The 13,793-nt window shown below is 52.3% G+C and overlaps 1 protein-coding gene across 1 annotated transcript in view; it reads left to right on the top strand.

Moving 5' to 3' along the window:
- KATNIP (katanin interacting protein) overlaps positions 1 to 13,793 on the top strand; it is a 198,147-nt gene that overhangs the window by 58,707 nt on the left and 125,647 nt on the right. Inside the window, exons 4-5 of the mRNA XM_082600399.1 lie at positions 1,871 to 2,040; positions 3,648 to 3,745. Of these exons, the coding sequence (XP_082456525.1) occupies positions 1,871 to 2,040; positions 3,648 to 3,745 (268 nt within the window). The remainder of the gene's footprint in view (positions 1 to 1,870; positions 2,041 to 3,647; positions 3,746 to 13,793) is intronic.

Here is a 13,793-nt window from a genome sequence, read left to right as displayed (position 1 = left end):
GCTACAGGCAGAAACAGAACAGTCAGCTCTTGACAGTCATCTTGAAATTGGTCCTGCGGTGGTCTGACCGGCATCATTTGATTGTTTTAAGTACAGTTAATCTTTAGTTCCAGGGTCGGTTTGTTCCCATTTCCTTGAGGCCAATTCTTGGAATTGTGGGAGCTTATGTCATGGCTACAGTCCTGTCATCATGTAGTTAACTTCTTCCACCTGGTGGGGCTTTCAGTATCTACAAGACAGCTCACTGGATATGGCTCAGAAATTACCTATAGCCCTTGAGAAGGAACTAAAGGTCTTGTTGGACTGTTTTCCTTTGTTTCTGCATTTTCTCACTTCTCTGATGAAATTTATTCTTTGGCTAAGTTTTCCCACAGACAAAAGGCAGGCTGAGGACCTGGGGGACAAAGACCATAGATAGGGTCCTGCTCTGTTTCACCGTGTTTTTTATATTTTTGTGCTTTTCACTGATGACTTTGCTGTTTAAACTGGCCCCCTGGCATAGGAGTAAAGTGGTGTCTCGCATTTATTTCTAAGCCCAAGAAGGCTATGATGTCCCTTACAGAGAAAATACGCGTGTTAGATGAGCTTCCTTCACTCATGAGTTGAAGTGCTGCTGGCATGAGTTCAGTGTTATTGTATTAAGTATATATTAAATAAGGTGCCTTCAAGCAGAAACACACATAAAGCAAGGTTTTGTATTGATCGGCTGATGAAAATGTTGTGACCAGAGGCTCACAGGTACCAAATCCTGTATTTTCCCCTCGGAACAGTGGTTCAGTATTCACTAATTCAGTGTTTGCGGCAACTTTATAGAACATAACTATTGTGAATAATGAGAACTGACTATATGCAAAGCATCTAGAACAGGGTTTGGCCTTCTACCCTTTATGTGATTACCATTACTATTATTTTTTAAAATGTACATTTTGCTAATTTGGTGGGAACTTACTTAATCACTGAAGAGGATGCACATTTGTTGCCATGATGGTTGGTTGGTTGTATTTCTTCTTGTGGGGAAATAACTCTGGTTTGTGCGGGGTGCCCAGAAGTGTCTGTAAAGGTGCTGAAGGGTTTGGCATCACACGGGAGCAATTCCGAAGAGACCACTGCACACCGTTTACGGCAGTGAACATCAGGACTGGGGAGAAAAGGACCAAGCCAAGGTGCGAGGTCGGGCTTTAGAGAAAGCTGAACAAGGGACCCGGCCGTGCTCACGCCAAGACCCTTTTAGCCAAAGGGTGTGCTCATCACACACATCATTAATCTTGAGCAAAGTCTGCACTGGTGTATTTTTAAACTGCATCAGAATATAAAATAATGACATTTGGGATATCAGGGGGTGAGTGTTTGAGAACACATTTATTTCCTGAAGCCAAAAATCAGTCCACCTGGCCTGATGACGGCCGTTTCCTGATGTGTGTATGTGTTCTGTGCAATCTCTCTCACAAAGGCTTAGACCGCGTTTTGTTACACGTGGAACAAAGTGCTGCTATCCACGCAAAGTAGAGATGCGCGAAATTGGGATCATCCCTGGAGATCCGGGCTGTGTGCCGCAGCGTGCACACGCGCCTGTTTTGTCTCAGCCACCTTGGGGGCGAGGCTGGGTGCCCAAGGTTTTGCTAACGTATGTCTGAGCCTCAGAATGAAAAGCAGAAACACCCCTGCAGGGTCCAGAACAGCCTCCCCGTTGCTGCTCCTGCATGTGTGTAATGGGCCTCTCAGGGCTGTTTATGGATGAACAGCTGGGCACCAGCCACCCGGCCTCCGATTAGAGACGCTTGGCTGTCAGAGCAGCAGGTCCCTCCCCGCGTGGGGGTGGGCGGTGGCCCAGGCTCCTAGAATGAGAAGCCAGCATTCGTTTCTCTTCCAGGATATTAAAGCATTTGAAAGCCAAGGACCCCATGCAATTGAGGCTGGAGCACCTGGAACACGGGTTCTCTGTCTACGTCAACGGGGCCAATTCTGAACTGAAGACACACCCTCGGAAAGCCGTCCACTCCAACTTCTCCAGAAGTGCCTCCCACGCCGAGGGGACTCACGGTGAGCACAGGCCAGCAACAGTTCTGCAGACAAATTAGGGACAGTGGAGCCACACCCCATGCACAGAAACTAGTCAACCTATACAAGTTAACTCTACCCACTTGGCCAGAAAGAAAGAACATGAAAGTGAGAGAGAGAGAGAGAGAGAGAGAGAGAAATCCTTTTCCACTTCTTTTTAAACTAGTCTCAGTCTCCACCCCCCCAGGGCAAAGGTGGCCAGAGCAGTCAATTCCTGGCTTTTACATTTCCTAGGTCTCATGTGCCAGTCGTTTAAGGAAATGTCAAGGATAATTTTGATTATACTTGATTTTCACTCACTATGTCTTAACTTCAGTACCTAACCCCTGTGATAATTGATTCCACTGTTCATGTCTGAATTTAGTTAATATATACTCTGCAGACTTTAAGTGGATTTCAGGTGTCCTGTAATAAAGGACACATGAAATAAAATCTGGGAAGTGGCCTAGAAGGCACCCGACCCAGTGGCTGGCCCCACATAGGCACCGAAAATGATTTGTTGGTGGTTGAATGAATGAAATGGCAGTGCATAGGAGTCAGATACCAGTTTGGCTGTATTGCTTTGGGGAAACCATTTTTGTCTCTCTGTGACTTTGTTTTCTCATCTTTAAAATGGGGCTAATGAGTGCCAGAGTGCCCTTCAAGGCAGGTCACTTTGCCTAAGAGGACAGTGTGCTACTGGGTTACAAGAAGAGGATTTGGAACAAGGCAGGGTTGGGTTCGAACCCTGTTCTGCCACTTTCTAGCTTTGAGACCTCTGGCAATTGGGTCCTCTCTGACCCTCAGTTTCCTCTTCTGTAAAATGGGAGTAATTATGCCCACCTTACAGGCTTCCCAGGAAGATTAAACAACATAAGAAGTGTAAAGTGTCCAGCACACAATAATCTTGACTTGTGTTCTAATTCATTGCCTCACAGGTACGGTAAGATCCCAAGCTATTAATAGACAGTAAAAGTCAATACAACAACAAGGGGATAAAAGGAGAAAGTGGTGTCTTTAAATCTTCCCCTAGGAGAGCCACTGCATTTCTGCTTGAGTTTAGCATGAGTTTCCTAGCCCCCAGGGCAAAGAGGGAAGTGGGATGGACTCTCCTAGCTTTCATGGGGGAGGAGTCTGGCTGAGCAGCTAGTTAGGAGAAGCCGGCCTTTCCTGGTCCAGGTTTCAGGGAGGTGCAGATAACAGGAGTCTCTGTACTTGGGTCCCCAGCAGTATATTTACTCATTCAACATATCTCTCTCCCCTCACCCCTCTTTTATACTAATGCTGGTCTGTTGTGCGCCCTGTCCTATGTACCCTGCTTCTGTATCTTAGGGATTGCTCCTTTTGTACATAGACCTGCCCAATTCAGGAACATACCTACTGTTCCATAGCACAGAGGTGCTGTGACTGATACCCCATCCCTTTTTGTTGGGCATTTAGCTTGTTTTCTGATGCCTTTTGGCTACAAACAGTGCTACAAAAGTGTATCGCTTCACATACAAGACTCTGGGCACCCTGACGGGCATTGTAGATGTAAGTTACAAAACCACCATCAGTGTCGGCTCATCATCGGGGCCTCACCAAGTCTCTTTCCCTCATCTCTGGTGCAGATTGCGGACGAAAAACCCTGTTTCGAGAAGCTGAAGAAACTTTAAGATGCAATTCACGGACAGCCCCCAGCAAAGTCCAGCGCCGAGGATGGCACCAGGTGTGGAAACCCTGGGCAGAGACAAGGCGGTGGCCCCAGCTCACACTTTAGAATAAGCAGCAGGGTTATTGTGAGAATAGAAACATAATCAGAGCATATGGAATCCCCGCGGGCAGGGGTTGGGTCTGGCTGGGCACTGCCATGGTGCCTTCTCTGCCTGTGGCACTGGCCTCTGGAGAGCAGAGGGGCCCTGGGGACCCTCCAGCCCACTCTGTGGCATGATCCTCCCTTCTGGCTGGGGCTACCCCAGCCCCACTCAGAAGCATCACAGGTCAAACTCACAGCCCTGTCATGATGATGTATTCGTGCAGCTGTTTTTTATTGAGCACCTGTGATGTGCCAGGCATGGTCTTAGATGCCATGGATGCGGTGGGTGGATGAGACAAAACCCCTGCCCCACAGACCTGAGATGCCTCTTCGGATTGCTACCGATGCTGCTGATTTGGCAGCTTGCTTTTTTGAGCACCTGCCAGTACCAGGCGTGAGCTGAGCTCCCACGTGACTCCTCTCCTTTACCCTCACAGCAGACCTATAGGATAAATTCCAAAGTCCTTCCTCTTTTCATGATGCTGAGGACACTTGAGCTCAGAAAAGTTAAGTGAGCTTTCCAAGGTCAACCACTAGAAGTGGCAGAATCAAGATTCAAATCTAGATCTGTGGCTCCAAGCTCCGTGTTCTTGCTCATAGAGTCCTGACACCTTCCCTTGCAGTTACTCAGCCTTACTTGGGACCAGTGGGACCCCCAGTGCACATTCGAATCACCTGGGATTCTCAGGCCCCACCCTCAGAGATTCTGGCTCACTTGGTCTGAGATGAGGCTTAAGCAACATATACATACATATAAGTATATGTGTATATATATATACATATATATATATATATATGTATATATCTGTGTGTGTGTGTGTGTATGTTAATCCTTTGTTCACCAAGATTGGGAAGTACTGCTTTATAACATTTCACACTGCCCATATGTATGGGTCTATGGTAAATACTTGCCTACGCTTTATCTGCCATCTTTGCAATAACCCTGGAGGTACATAAGTATCCTTCATTGTGCCACTGAAGAAATTGAGGCCCAGAGAGCAGAGAGGTCATAAGGTGACGTGCTCCCATAGATACTAAGGGAGGACGTAGGCTGAGGTTTGCACCCTGGACCTGTGACTCCAGACCCAGCGGTCCTCACTTCTCGGCAGGGACGTCTGTGGGTCTCTGATGAAATGGGGAGGGGTGTTCCTGCCAGCTAACTCCCAAGCCTCATCTCCATGCTGATGAGCAAGGCCTTCAGGGCACACAGCCTGGAGGCTTCCTTTTGTCCCCAGCAATGAATGTTAATTTCCCAATAATGAGGCCTTTCTCCACTTGGCACTTCAGAGAGTTCTTCTAGCTGTTTTGAGTGCCTTCTATTATCAGGAGCCATATTTGCATCTTAGACTGTGACTTAATGGCTGACCCCAGAGTCTGTGCAATTTAAAGACTTGGCCTAAGATTAATTAGCATCCCTCCCCAGTCTCTGCCTGTGGTCCCACACTTCACTGGGCCTAATCATGGCTAATTTCCTGGCTTTCTGATGCCATGAAGGCTGTAATTGGCCTTCTGTACCGAATCCGTCAGGGGTCAGTCAGTGCCTAACAACAGAGACCTGGCAGGCTATTTGAAGCATAAATGAATGGGAGGCAGGGAATTGGGTGCTTGCATCCGGCGAGAGGATGGGCTCGGAGCCAGGCCTCCAGCCTCCAGGCCTCCAGGAATGGTACCCAGCATACTAACGCAGACCTGCCAGGAAAGCTGCTACCTAGGACACAGGAGGGAAGGTTGGGATCAACCTCAGGAATGTGTCACCTGAGCTGTGATCCAGGAATCAGGAAGCCAGTGCCACAACCATTGGCCTCAGAGTGATGCTGTGTCTGCTAGAGAGACACTTGGAAGAAAGACCTTGCTCACAGCTCATCCAGCCAGGGTGGGACATGGATGAGAACACTCATGGCCTCTGCCACATGCTTAGCACAGAAACAGCCAGCGTGTGTCCCCTCCTTTCCACCTCACTTCTGCTGTCACTGCCTTCCATGAGGCCATCTGATCTGCTGCACCCACGTCACATCCAGACCCCAGCTGGGAGGGAGGCTGGGAAATGCAGTGTCTGGCTTTCCAGCCTCTACTGAGCAGAGAGGCACCCTTGGAGGAGAGCGGAATGGGTGCTGGGGGGGCCGCTCCCCCCACCTTCGCATCGACTCTGTTCCACCCACACACAGTCCTTTGGGGACCAGCCCTCAGAGACAGAAACAAACCCGGGAACCTTCAGAAGTGGTGAGTGGACTGGGAGCCATATCATGAGAGAAGTCATCTATTGAGTTAACGAACATGTATTACCACGGGCCAGGCACTCTGCAAGGCTCTGGGGTTAAAAAACAAAAATCAGGCTCAGTTCCTGCCCTGGAAGATCCGACTGTGAAGACATGGGCACTGCTTATCCTGGGGGGGAGGTGCAACAGCTGTTCTCCAACATACGGAGGGCTAGCCCCGTAGACTCTGAAAGTTAACAGCTTGAAGCCTGTGGTCTGAACTGGCCCCCCAGATAATGGTTTTTGGACTCACACAGTTTAAAAAGACTTAATCAGGGCTTCCCTGGTGGCGCAGTGGTTGAGAGTCCGCCTGCCGATGCAGGGGACGTGGGTTCATGCCCCGGTCCGGGAGGATCCCACATGCCGCGGAGCGGCTGGGCCCGTGAGCCATGGCCACTGATCCTGCGCGTCCGGAGCCTGTGCTCCGCAACGGGAGAGGCCACAACAGTGAGAGGCCCGTGTACCACAAAAAAAAAAAAAAAAAACTTAATCACTTGCTAACATTTAAATTCAAAAGATTTTACACATTTTTTTAAAAGTTCGATTCCTCCTTGCCTAGGGAAGTGGGAAGATCTGACTTCCATGCTGGGCCGCCACCCAGAAGGCAGCCATCAGTGGCAGCCGAGTGGCGGTTCCCAGTTTAGACAGCGAGCAGCCCTCCTGTTTGCCGTGGTCCCCACCACTCCCTTTAGAGCCCTAGCGCCGAGGCCGAGTGGTAGTTGCAGTTTGTCATCGTGCTCTGGCTGCTGTTTCTCTTATACCCAGCAGCTTGCCCCTTTGCCATTCCCCACCTGACTCACTGGGGCATTTGAACCTGGGCCCCTGGAGAGTAGAAGGGAATGGGCTTTGGAGTCAGACAAACAGCTTACTAGCTGTGTGCCCTGGAGCCAGCCACGTGACCTCTCTGAGCTTTGGGCTCACCATCCATAAAGCCTCCCAGGGCTGCTGGGAAGGAATGTGTGTATAGTATGTGTCACGGGCGGTCCATCAGCAGGGGCTGTCGGCTCCCTCAGGTAGGAGCATCTGGAGGCAGGTGACACACAAGTCCAGATGGTTAAGAGCACAGACTCAGGAACCCAGAAGCCTGGGTTCAAAGCCTCAGCTCTACCAGTTGCTGGCTGTACGGCCCTGGATAAGTGGCTTGTCTTCTCATCTGTAAGTGGGGCTGGTAATGGTACCCTCCTCAGCGGGTAGTTGCTGAGGACTGAGTGAGCGAACCAGTTGTAGAACGCGCCAACCAGTGCCTGGCACAGAGGAAGCTGACAGTAGATGGCAGTGACCGTTGTAATCAGCTGAGAGGCAGGCAGATGCCGAGGGCGGCTCTTCACTCCAGAGGGTTCCTTCACTTGTTCAGTCCTTCATTCATTCCGGGACCATCTACTGGACAGTTGCAGGTGCTGGGGTTAGAGCAGTAAGTGAGGCAGGCTAGGCCAGCTCTGGTGTGCGGGTCGGGGCTCATAGGCCAGAGGGTCTAGAAGACCCCAGAAAGGAGCTTGCATATCATCTTACATGTGAGGACTCCCCTGGAGGGTTTTCAGCAGGAAAGTTGTGTGTTGGGCTCCTGTTTTGGAAACATCTGCAGCGGTTACACAGAAGGACCAGGTGGGGGCTCTGAAGCAGGGCTCCCCGTAAGCCTAACGGGCCTTTTCTCTCTCCCAACCTTCCCCAGCCCCACCCTTGCACCTGCTCCCTTCCCCCAGCTTCCCCTTCTCATTTCAGCTTTCTCCGGGTCACAGTTTTTATCTCCCTCAGTATTCGTTTGTTGACATTTTCCAAGAGAGAGACCTTCTGAGTCTCTCAGCTCGTCTTTGTTACTCTGGGCACGGCCTGGCCTGCCGGTCAGCCTGACGAGGCGCCCACTCAGGCCTCAGTCGGCCGGGACTGGAGGTGGGGACCAGGTCAGACGATTCAAAGCCTGCCCGCCCTAGAGCTGTCCCCTGAGCAGGGACTGGGTCCCCACCTTCTCGTCGAGGAGGCTGTAGGCAGGACAGTAAATAGACTCGATTTGCCAACTGCGTTGTTATTGTCAAGAGGAAGAGGGAATGGATTGGCTTCCTTTGGCCCCAAGAAGTGGAGTAAAGTAGAACATTTCTCCATGGTGGAAAGTACACGGAGACAGATTTGGGGGTGCAAAGGATAGAGAGGAAGGCGGTCTCTCTACTTCCATCCTTTCGGATGGGTACCACCACCCTTGGAGGCGGCCAAGGTCAGGCAGAGTGGTCAAGGCAGCAGAATCTTCCATGGCCACTGGTGGCCAGTTCTCAAAAGCCACCCCATCAGGAGAGGGACCACAGCCCTGTCCCAGTCCTCTTGTGTGCTGTGCCCAGCAGAAGGGACAGGTGGGGCCACACAGTCGCTGGGTGTGTTCACACAGGCCGTGGCCGGGTCAGCAGGGGACACAGCGGTCACAGCCAGCCCCCAGCCAGCACCACTTCCTCCCTGTTGCATCCCCGCCCCCTCCGACTTCTCACCTTGCCCGTTTCTTTGAGCGGCCCCCTAACCTCTCTTGAGTCCCACGTTACCTTTCCACTGACCAAGCCCAATGCCTCTTCCAGTAGAACAGAGTTGCCAGCTTAGGGTCTTGCCCACCAACTAGGAAGCACTTTTGGGTGGAGCTGTCCTGATGGAAGGGGCTGCCGCAGGTGCACGGGCCCGAGGATACCTGGGCCAGAAGGTCAGAGAGTCATCCAAATGCTGGCCGAGATGCTGACCACTCCACCCGTAAAACCCTTCCCTGACTCTCCAGTGCTGGGGGAGCCAGGGAGGCAGCTGGCGACACTAGGCTGGGCTTCCGAGTGGCCGCCTGCGCTATGGATCGGGCTGGTGGTGATAAATGGCTCTTGTTGGTGCTGTCCTTTTTTCCCCCCACTGCTTCCCGGCCTTAGATCTTTCTGCTGCTATCAGTGGATTAAGATTTATGGCTTCCTCAGACTTGTAATACTTGGGTGGACAGAGGCCTAATCAACAGAGCCGTCGTTTACCAAAATGCTGTCAGATTTGATGAACGTCATCGGCTCTTAGCAGTAAATTGGTAGTGAAGGGATTGGCCTTCCAGCAATTTACTGTGGGGTGGGCTTTCCTTAAAGGCCTGGAAAGCAAGTTCACTGCAATTATTAAAGCAAAGGCTTTGTCCTCGCTCTGCCGCCATATCCGCTTTCCTGTTGGGGGCCAGGCAGCTTAAACACCTCCAGGAAAGCTCATAAGTGAAAATGTGAAGCGTGTGGGGCCCTTCCCTTTGTTTTCTTTTTTTTTTTCCTGAGTTTTGAAACCCCCTGCAGTGAGGACAGTAAATGAAACAACCCATAAAGCATCAGCCTTTACAGTGACCTTGCTTGACACAGACTGTCAGAACGCAAATGCTGTTATTTGTAAGAGATCAGACAGATCCGGGAAGAACATATCAAATAAGGTCGATTTATTCCCCACCCTAGCCCAAAGCTGGCTCTGTCAGTATCTTCGGAGCTCTCCCACCTCTAGAGGGAGCCATTTACATACTGTACAACCTGTGCAACCATCCAGGGCAGCCCCCAGCCTTGCTCTTTTTTTCTAACTGATAATAAGCGTTAATGCAGACCTCTTAGAATACTTTGCTAAGAGGGGTGGCAACACACAAAAAAACCTCTGAGCATGACACTGGGCTGAGTGTGGCTGAGTACAGAACAAGCTGGCCTTGGGCTGGCAAACGGGAACATGGGTGTTTAGGCATGAGGGTCGATACTGCAAGGGAGTATCAGGTCTGGGCGCTTGCAAGTAGGCAGGAGAGAGCAGCCGCTTAGAAACACCCACTCCGGGTAAAGCAGTGTGCCGAGCGGGGAGCCAGCCAGAAGCTTGGGCATCATCTTCACAAGGGCGTGAAGGTGGGAGACAGGGAGCGGGCGGGTGAGCCCGGGGACTGGGTTGGAACCTGCCGCCTCGCGCTCCTCAGCAGCAGGTGGGCGTCCTCGTATGGGCGGGGCTGCTTGCCATCTCCTCCCGATGTGGGTAGAGGCACCTCCCTGGGGCTGGGGCGGGAGAGCCGGCCAGATGGAGAGACTATTTATTTCCCTCTCCAGCACCCACTCAGTGTTTAGACACTCTTTCTGGACCGCATTAATTTTGTCACATGTTGCTTCATAAACACATTTTCCGTTATGTGTGCTGGGTGGGTTCCTTGAGGCCCGGACATTGGTTTTAAAGTTTTTTTTATATGTTGACATGTTTCCAGAGCCTAGTATGCAGTTGGCACTCGGTAAGGACTTGCTGATTGTTCCTTAATGCCTATTGCAAACCTGTCTCCTGATATCTTGGTGAGGTGAGCAGTTGTGCTAAGCTCCTTGGAGGGAGGATGGAAAAGCTGCAGAACAGAGAGAGACACACATGGACTCTTCTCCTTGAACGCTGGAGTGCCTTCTCATATTTATAATTAAGATCAGACCAGTAGAGCTGCATTAATCCCAACTCTCTTACTTGCCAGTGGGAATTTCCACTTCAGGTATGGCTGGATCCAGGTGCTCAGACAACGTAGCAGGGCTCATTCACCGTCACCCAACTCTGCTTTTTTCCATGTTGCCCTGGGTGAACCAAGATGGCCACCAGCAGCTCCCAACTTACATTCTTTCACCTGCTGTTACACTTCTTTGGCTTCCCTAAACCAATCACCCAGAGACCGTGGGCCAGCAGGATCTAATGCTCGGAGTGGCCAGGCCTGGGTCATGTGCTCTACCCACCCCTGGATGCAGTTCCACATGAATGCTTGGGTTGGGAGTGGGGAAAGGGAGGATTTCCCAAAAGAAAACCAGGGTACTTTTACCAGAAGACAGGGGAACGCATGCTGGACAGGCAGAAGCAACAGCGCCCAGCACAAAACCTCACAGACCTCCTGATCTCACACCTCGCCAACTTTAATGTGCGTGTAAATCACCTGAGTTCTTGGTAAAATGCAGATTCTGATTCCTGCATCTGAGGTGGGGCTTGAAACTTTGCATTTCTCACAAATTCCTAGAAGAGGCCAATGCTGCTGGTCCCTGGATCCTCGTCCCAGCCCTCCCTTTCCAGAGAAAGGAACAGAAACCCATGGAGGAGCCAGGCTGCACCCCAGGCCTGGGCCCTGTGCCCAGTGGTCCTCGCTCTGTTCCCCCTCCCCCTTCCCTCCTCCGCTCTAGGACTGTTTCTTCCCAACATTTGAACGTCACTGAGTGGTTCCCGGGAGGAGGGAGGAGCACACTGTGGAACACCCATCCCAGCCATGAACTTCAAAGCCTTCACAGCTTCATCCTGGTCCAAGGCGGGAAAGCCCCCAGGAGCCTCCTGGCCTGGAAAGGCCCAGGCCTGTGGATTCCGTGGTGCCCGCCCTCTACGTGGTGCCCACCGCTGGCGCCAACAAATGCTCTGAGAGCGAGTTGACAAAGCCTGGGAGTCAGTGACATCATACGGGAGGCCAGAGCCCAGGGCAGCGAGGCCAACGGCCAAAAGGAAGATGGGTGGAAGGTGCAGTTCCAGAAAGAGCAAGGCGCACTTGGAGTCTGGCGAACATCGCCACAAGATGGCATCGCCCGTGGGAGGAAAAGTGCCCCAGGGCCCCTTCCTTGTGCACCTCTGCCTCCCGGTTCTCCGACGGGGAGCTCCCTACCTGCCTTTTTCTGCCTCTTACACTCTCTCTCCAAGGCTTTTTCCTGGAATGATCTAGAGCCCAGCCCCTGCCCCTTTAGTGTTAAATAGTCTCAGAAAATTCTTGAATCCCTCCTTGTTCTCCCCAAAGGCCACTGTAGCCCAGGCTGGATACATTTCTTTTTCACTTGCCTGTTGGGGGCAATACAGCGTCGAGGTGCAGGACTGGGGTCAGTCAGAAAACTACAGCCCCGGGGCCAAATTCGGCCACAGCCTGTTTCTGTAAATCAAGTGCCGTGGGGACACAGCCATGCTCATTTATGTAGGCATCGTCCAGGGCTGCTCTGAGCTACAGTGGAACAGTTGACTATTGTAGCAGAGACCACAGGGCTGGCAAAACCTTAAAATATTTATTCTTTACAGGAAACTGGCCCATCCCTGTTTTCGAGTAAGGCCTCTGGAGCCACGCTGCTGGGGTTCAGATCCAGGTCCGTGGCTTCCTAGCTGTGTGACCTTGGTCACGTGGCTTACACCCTTGTGCCCCGGTCTCCCCCTGGGATGGCTGTGAGGACTAAATGAGCAAATGCCCCTGAAGCTCTTGGAGTGGCACCCGCTCTGCATTAAGTGACTTGGTGCCCCAGGTGACGGCAGGGGGTGGGGTGGGAGTGCCGGCGGCGTGGACGCGATGAGAAAGAACTTCCGTCCTAACCCACGAGAGTCCCACGGGTCAACAAGGCTCACCATCCTCATCATCTAGATATAAGAATAGCTCGTTTGGGCTTCCCTGGTGGCGCAGTGGTTGAGAGTCCGCCTGCCGATGCAGGGGACGCGGGTTCGTGCCCCGATCCCGGAAGATCCCACATGCCGCGGAGCGGCTGGGCCCGCGAGCCATGGCCGCGGAGCCTGTGTGTCCGGAGCCTGTGCTCCGCAACGGGAGAGGCCACAGCAGTGAGAGGCCCGCGTACAGCAAAAAAAAAAAAAAAAAAAAAAAAGAATAGCTCGTTTCACTAAGCTTGTGCGGAAGCTGAATCTCACCCCGGGGGTGGAGGGTTCTTACGCTGGGGCATCAGGGGAAATGCAAGCTCTAAATCACCCTTGACTGTCCCTCGGCTAGGAAGTAGGTCCAGTCCACATGGCTTGGGGGACCTCTTCTGACTCTCAGAGTGACATTTAAGGAGGCCCTGGCTCTCGGGTTTGTGCACGTGCGCAGCCTCAGCCGTAGCGGACACCTCCTTAGACGTTGCTCCCTGGGCACCTGGCTCGCCTCACACAGGCCCCAGCCTTGCTCACCAAGTCTAGCACAGCCAACGCTGGACCGGCGGCGGTTTCTTTGCTTGATGACCAGGCAGTCTGGTCCTGGGTCCGTGGTGGATGAAACATACCCTTGGGGGAGGTCTGGCCCCCTGTGTAGACTTGACGCCACCTAAGGCAAGCGGTGCAGCCCGCTGCACTGCTCATCGCAGCCCCTCGCCAAGGGCTCAGCCCATCACCACGAGTCATCCTCAGGGCAGTTCTGCGAGGGAGCTGTCACTAGTGCCGCTCTGACAGATGTGGAAACCGGTGCTCAGCGAGGGTCCGTGACTTGCCCAGGGCTGCACAGGGAATAATCATCAGAGTGCCAGGGCTCGAACCCGTCTGCCTGAATTTAGAACCCAGGCCCTAAGCCACACGTGAGCACCTCTAAAACAGCCACAAAGAGTGACGAGTGCCCAAAGCAGGGTTACCCACTAGGGTGCAGCTCAGCTGCACGTAATGGACACTGAACCCCTGGGGCTTAAAGACTTGTGGTTCTTCCTCTGACACGAACAAGGCATTTGGAGGCAGCCAGGCTGCTAGGACGGGTGGATGACGCCCCCAGGGACCCAGGCTCCTTCGGTTTTGCCACCCTTAGCATGTGGCTTTCTTTCTTATTCTCACAAGATGGCTACCCTGCTCCCAAATGTTACATCCACATTCCATCAGGAAGAAGGGTAGAAGGATAAAGGGCAAAAATCCTGTGTCCCTGAGTGAGTCTTTTTTTTCTTTTGGCTGCGTTGGGTCTTCTTTGCTGCGCACAGGCTTTCTCTACTTGCGGCGAGAGGGGGCTACTCTTTGATGTGGTGCGTGGGCTTCCCATTGCG

This window comes from Mesoplodon mirus (assembly GCF_964341445.2).
Source record: "Mesoplodon mirus genome assembly, chromosome: 15".
NCBI lineage: Eukaryota > Metazoa > Chordata > Mammalia > Artiodactyla > Ziphiidae > Mesoplodon > Mesoplodon mirus.
Note: the sequence above shows the minus strand (reverse complement) of the source record. Positions and strands in the feature narration are given on the sequence as shown.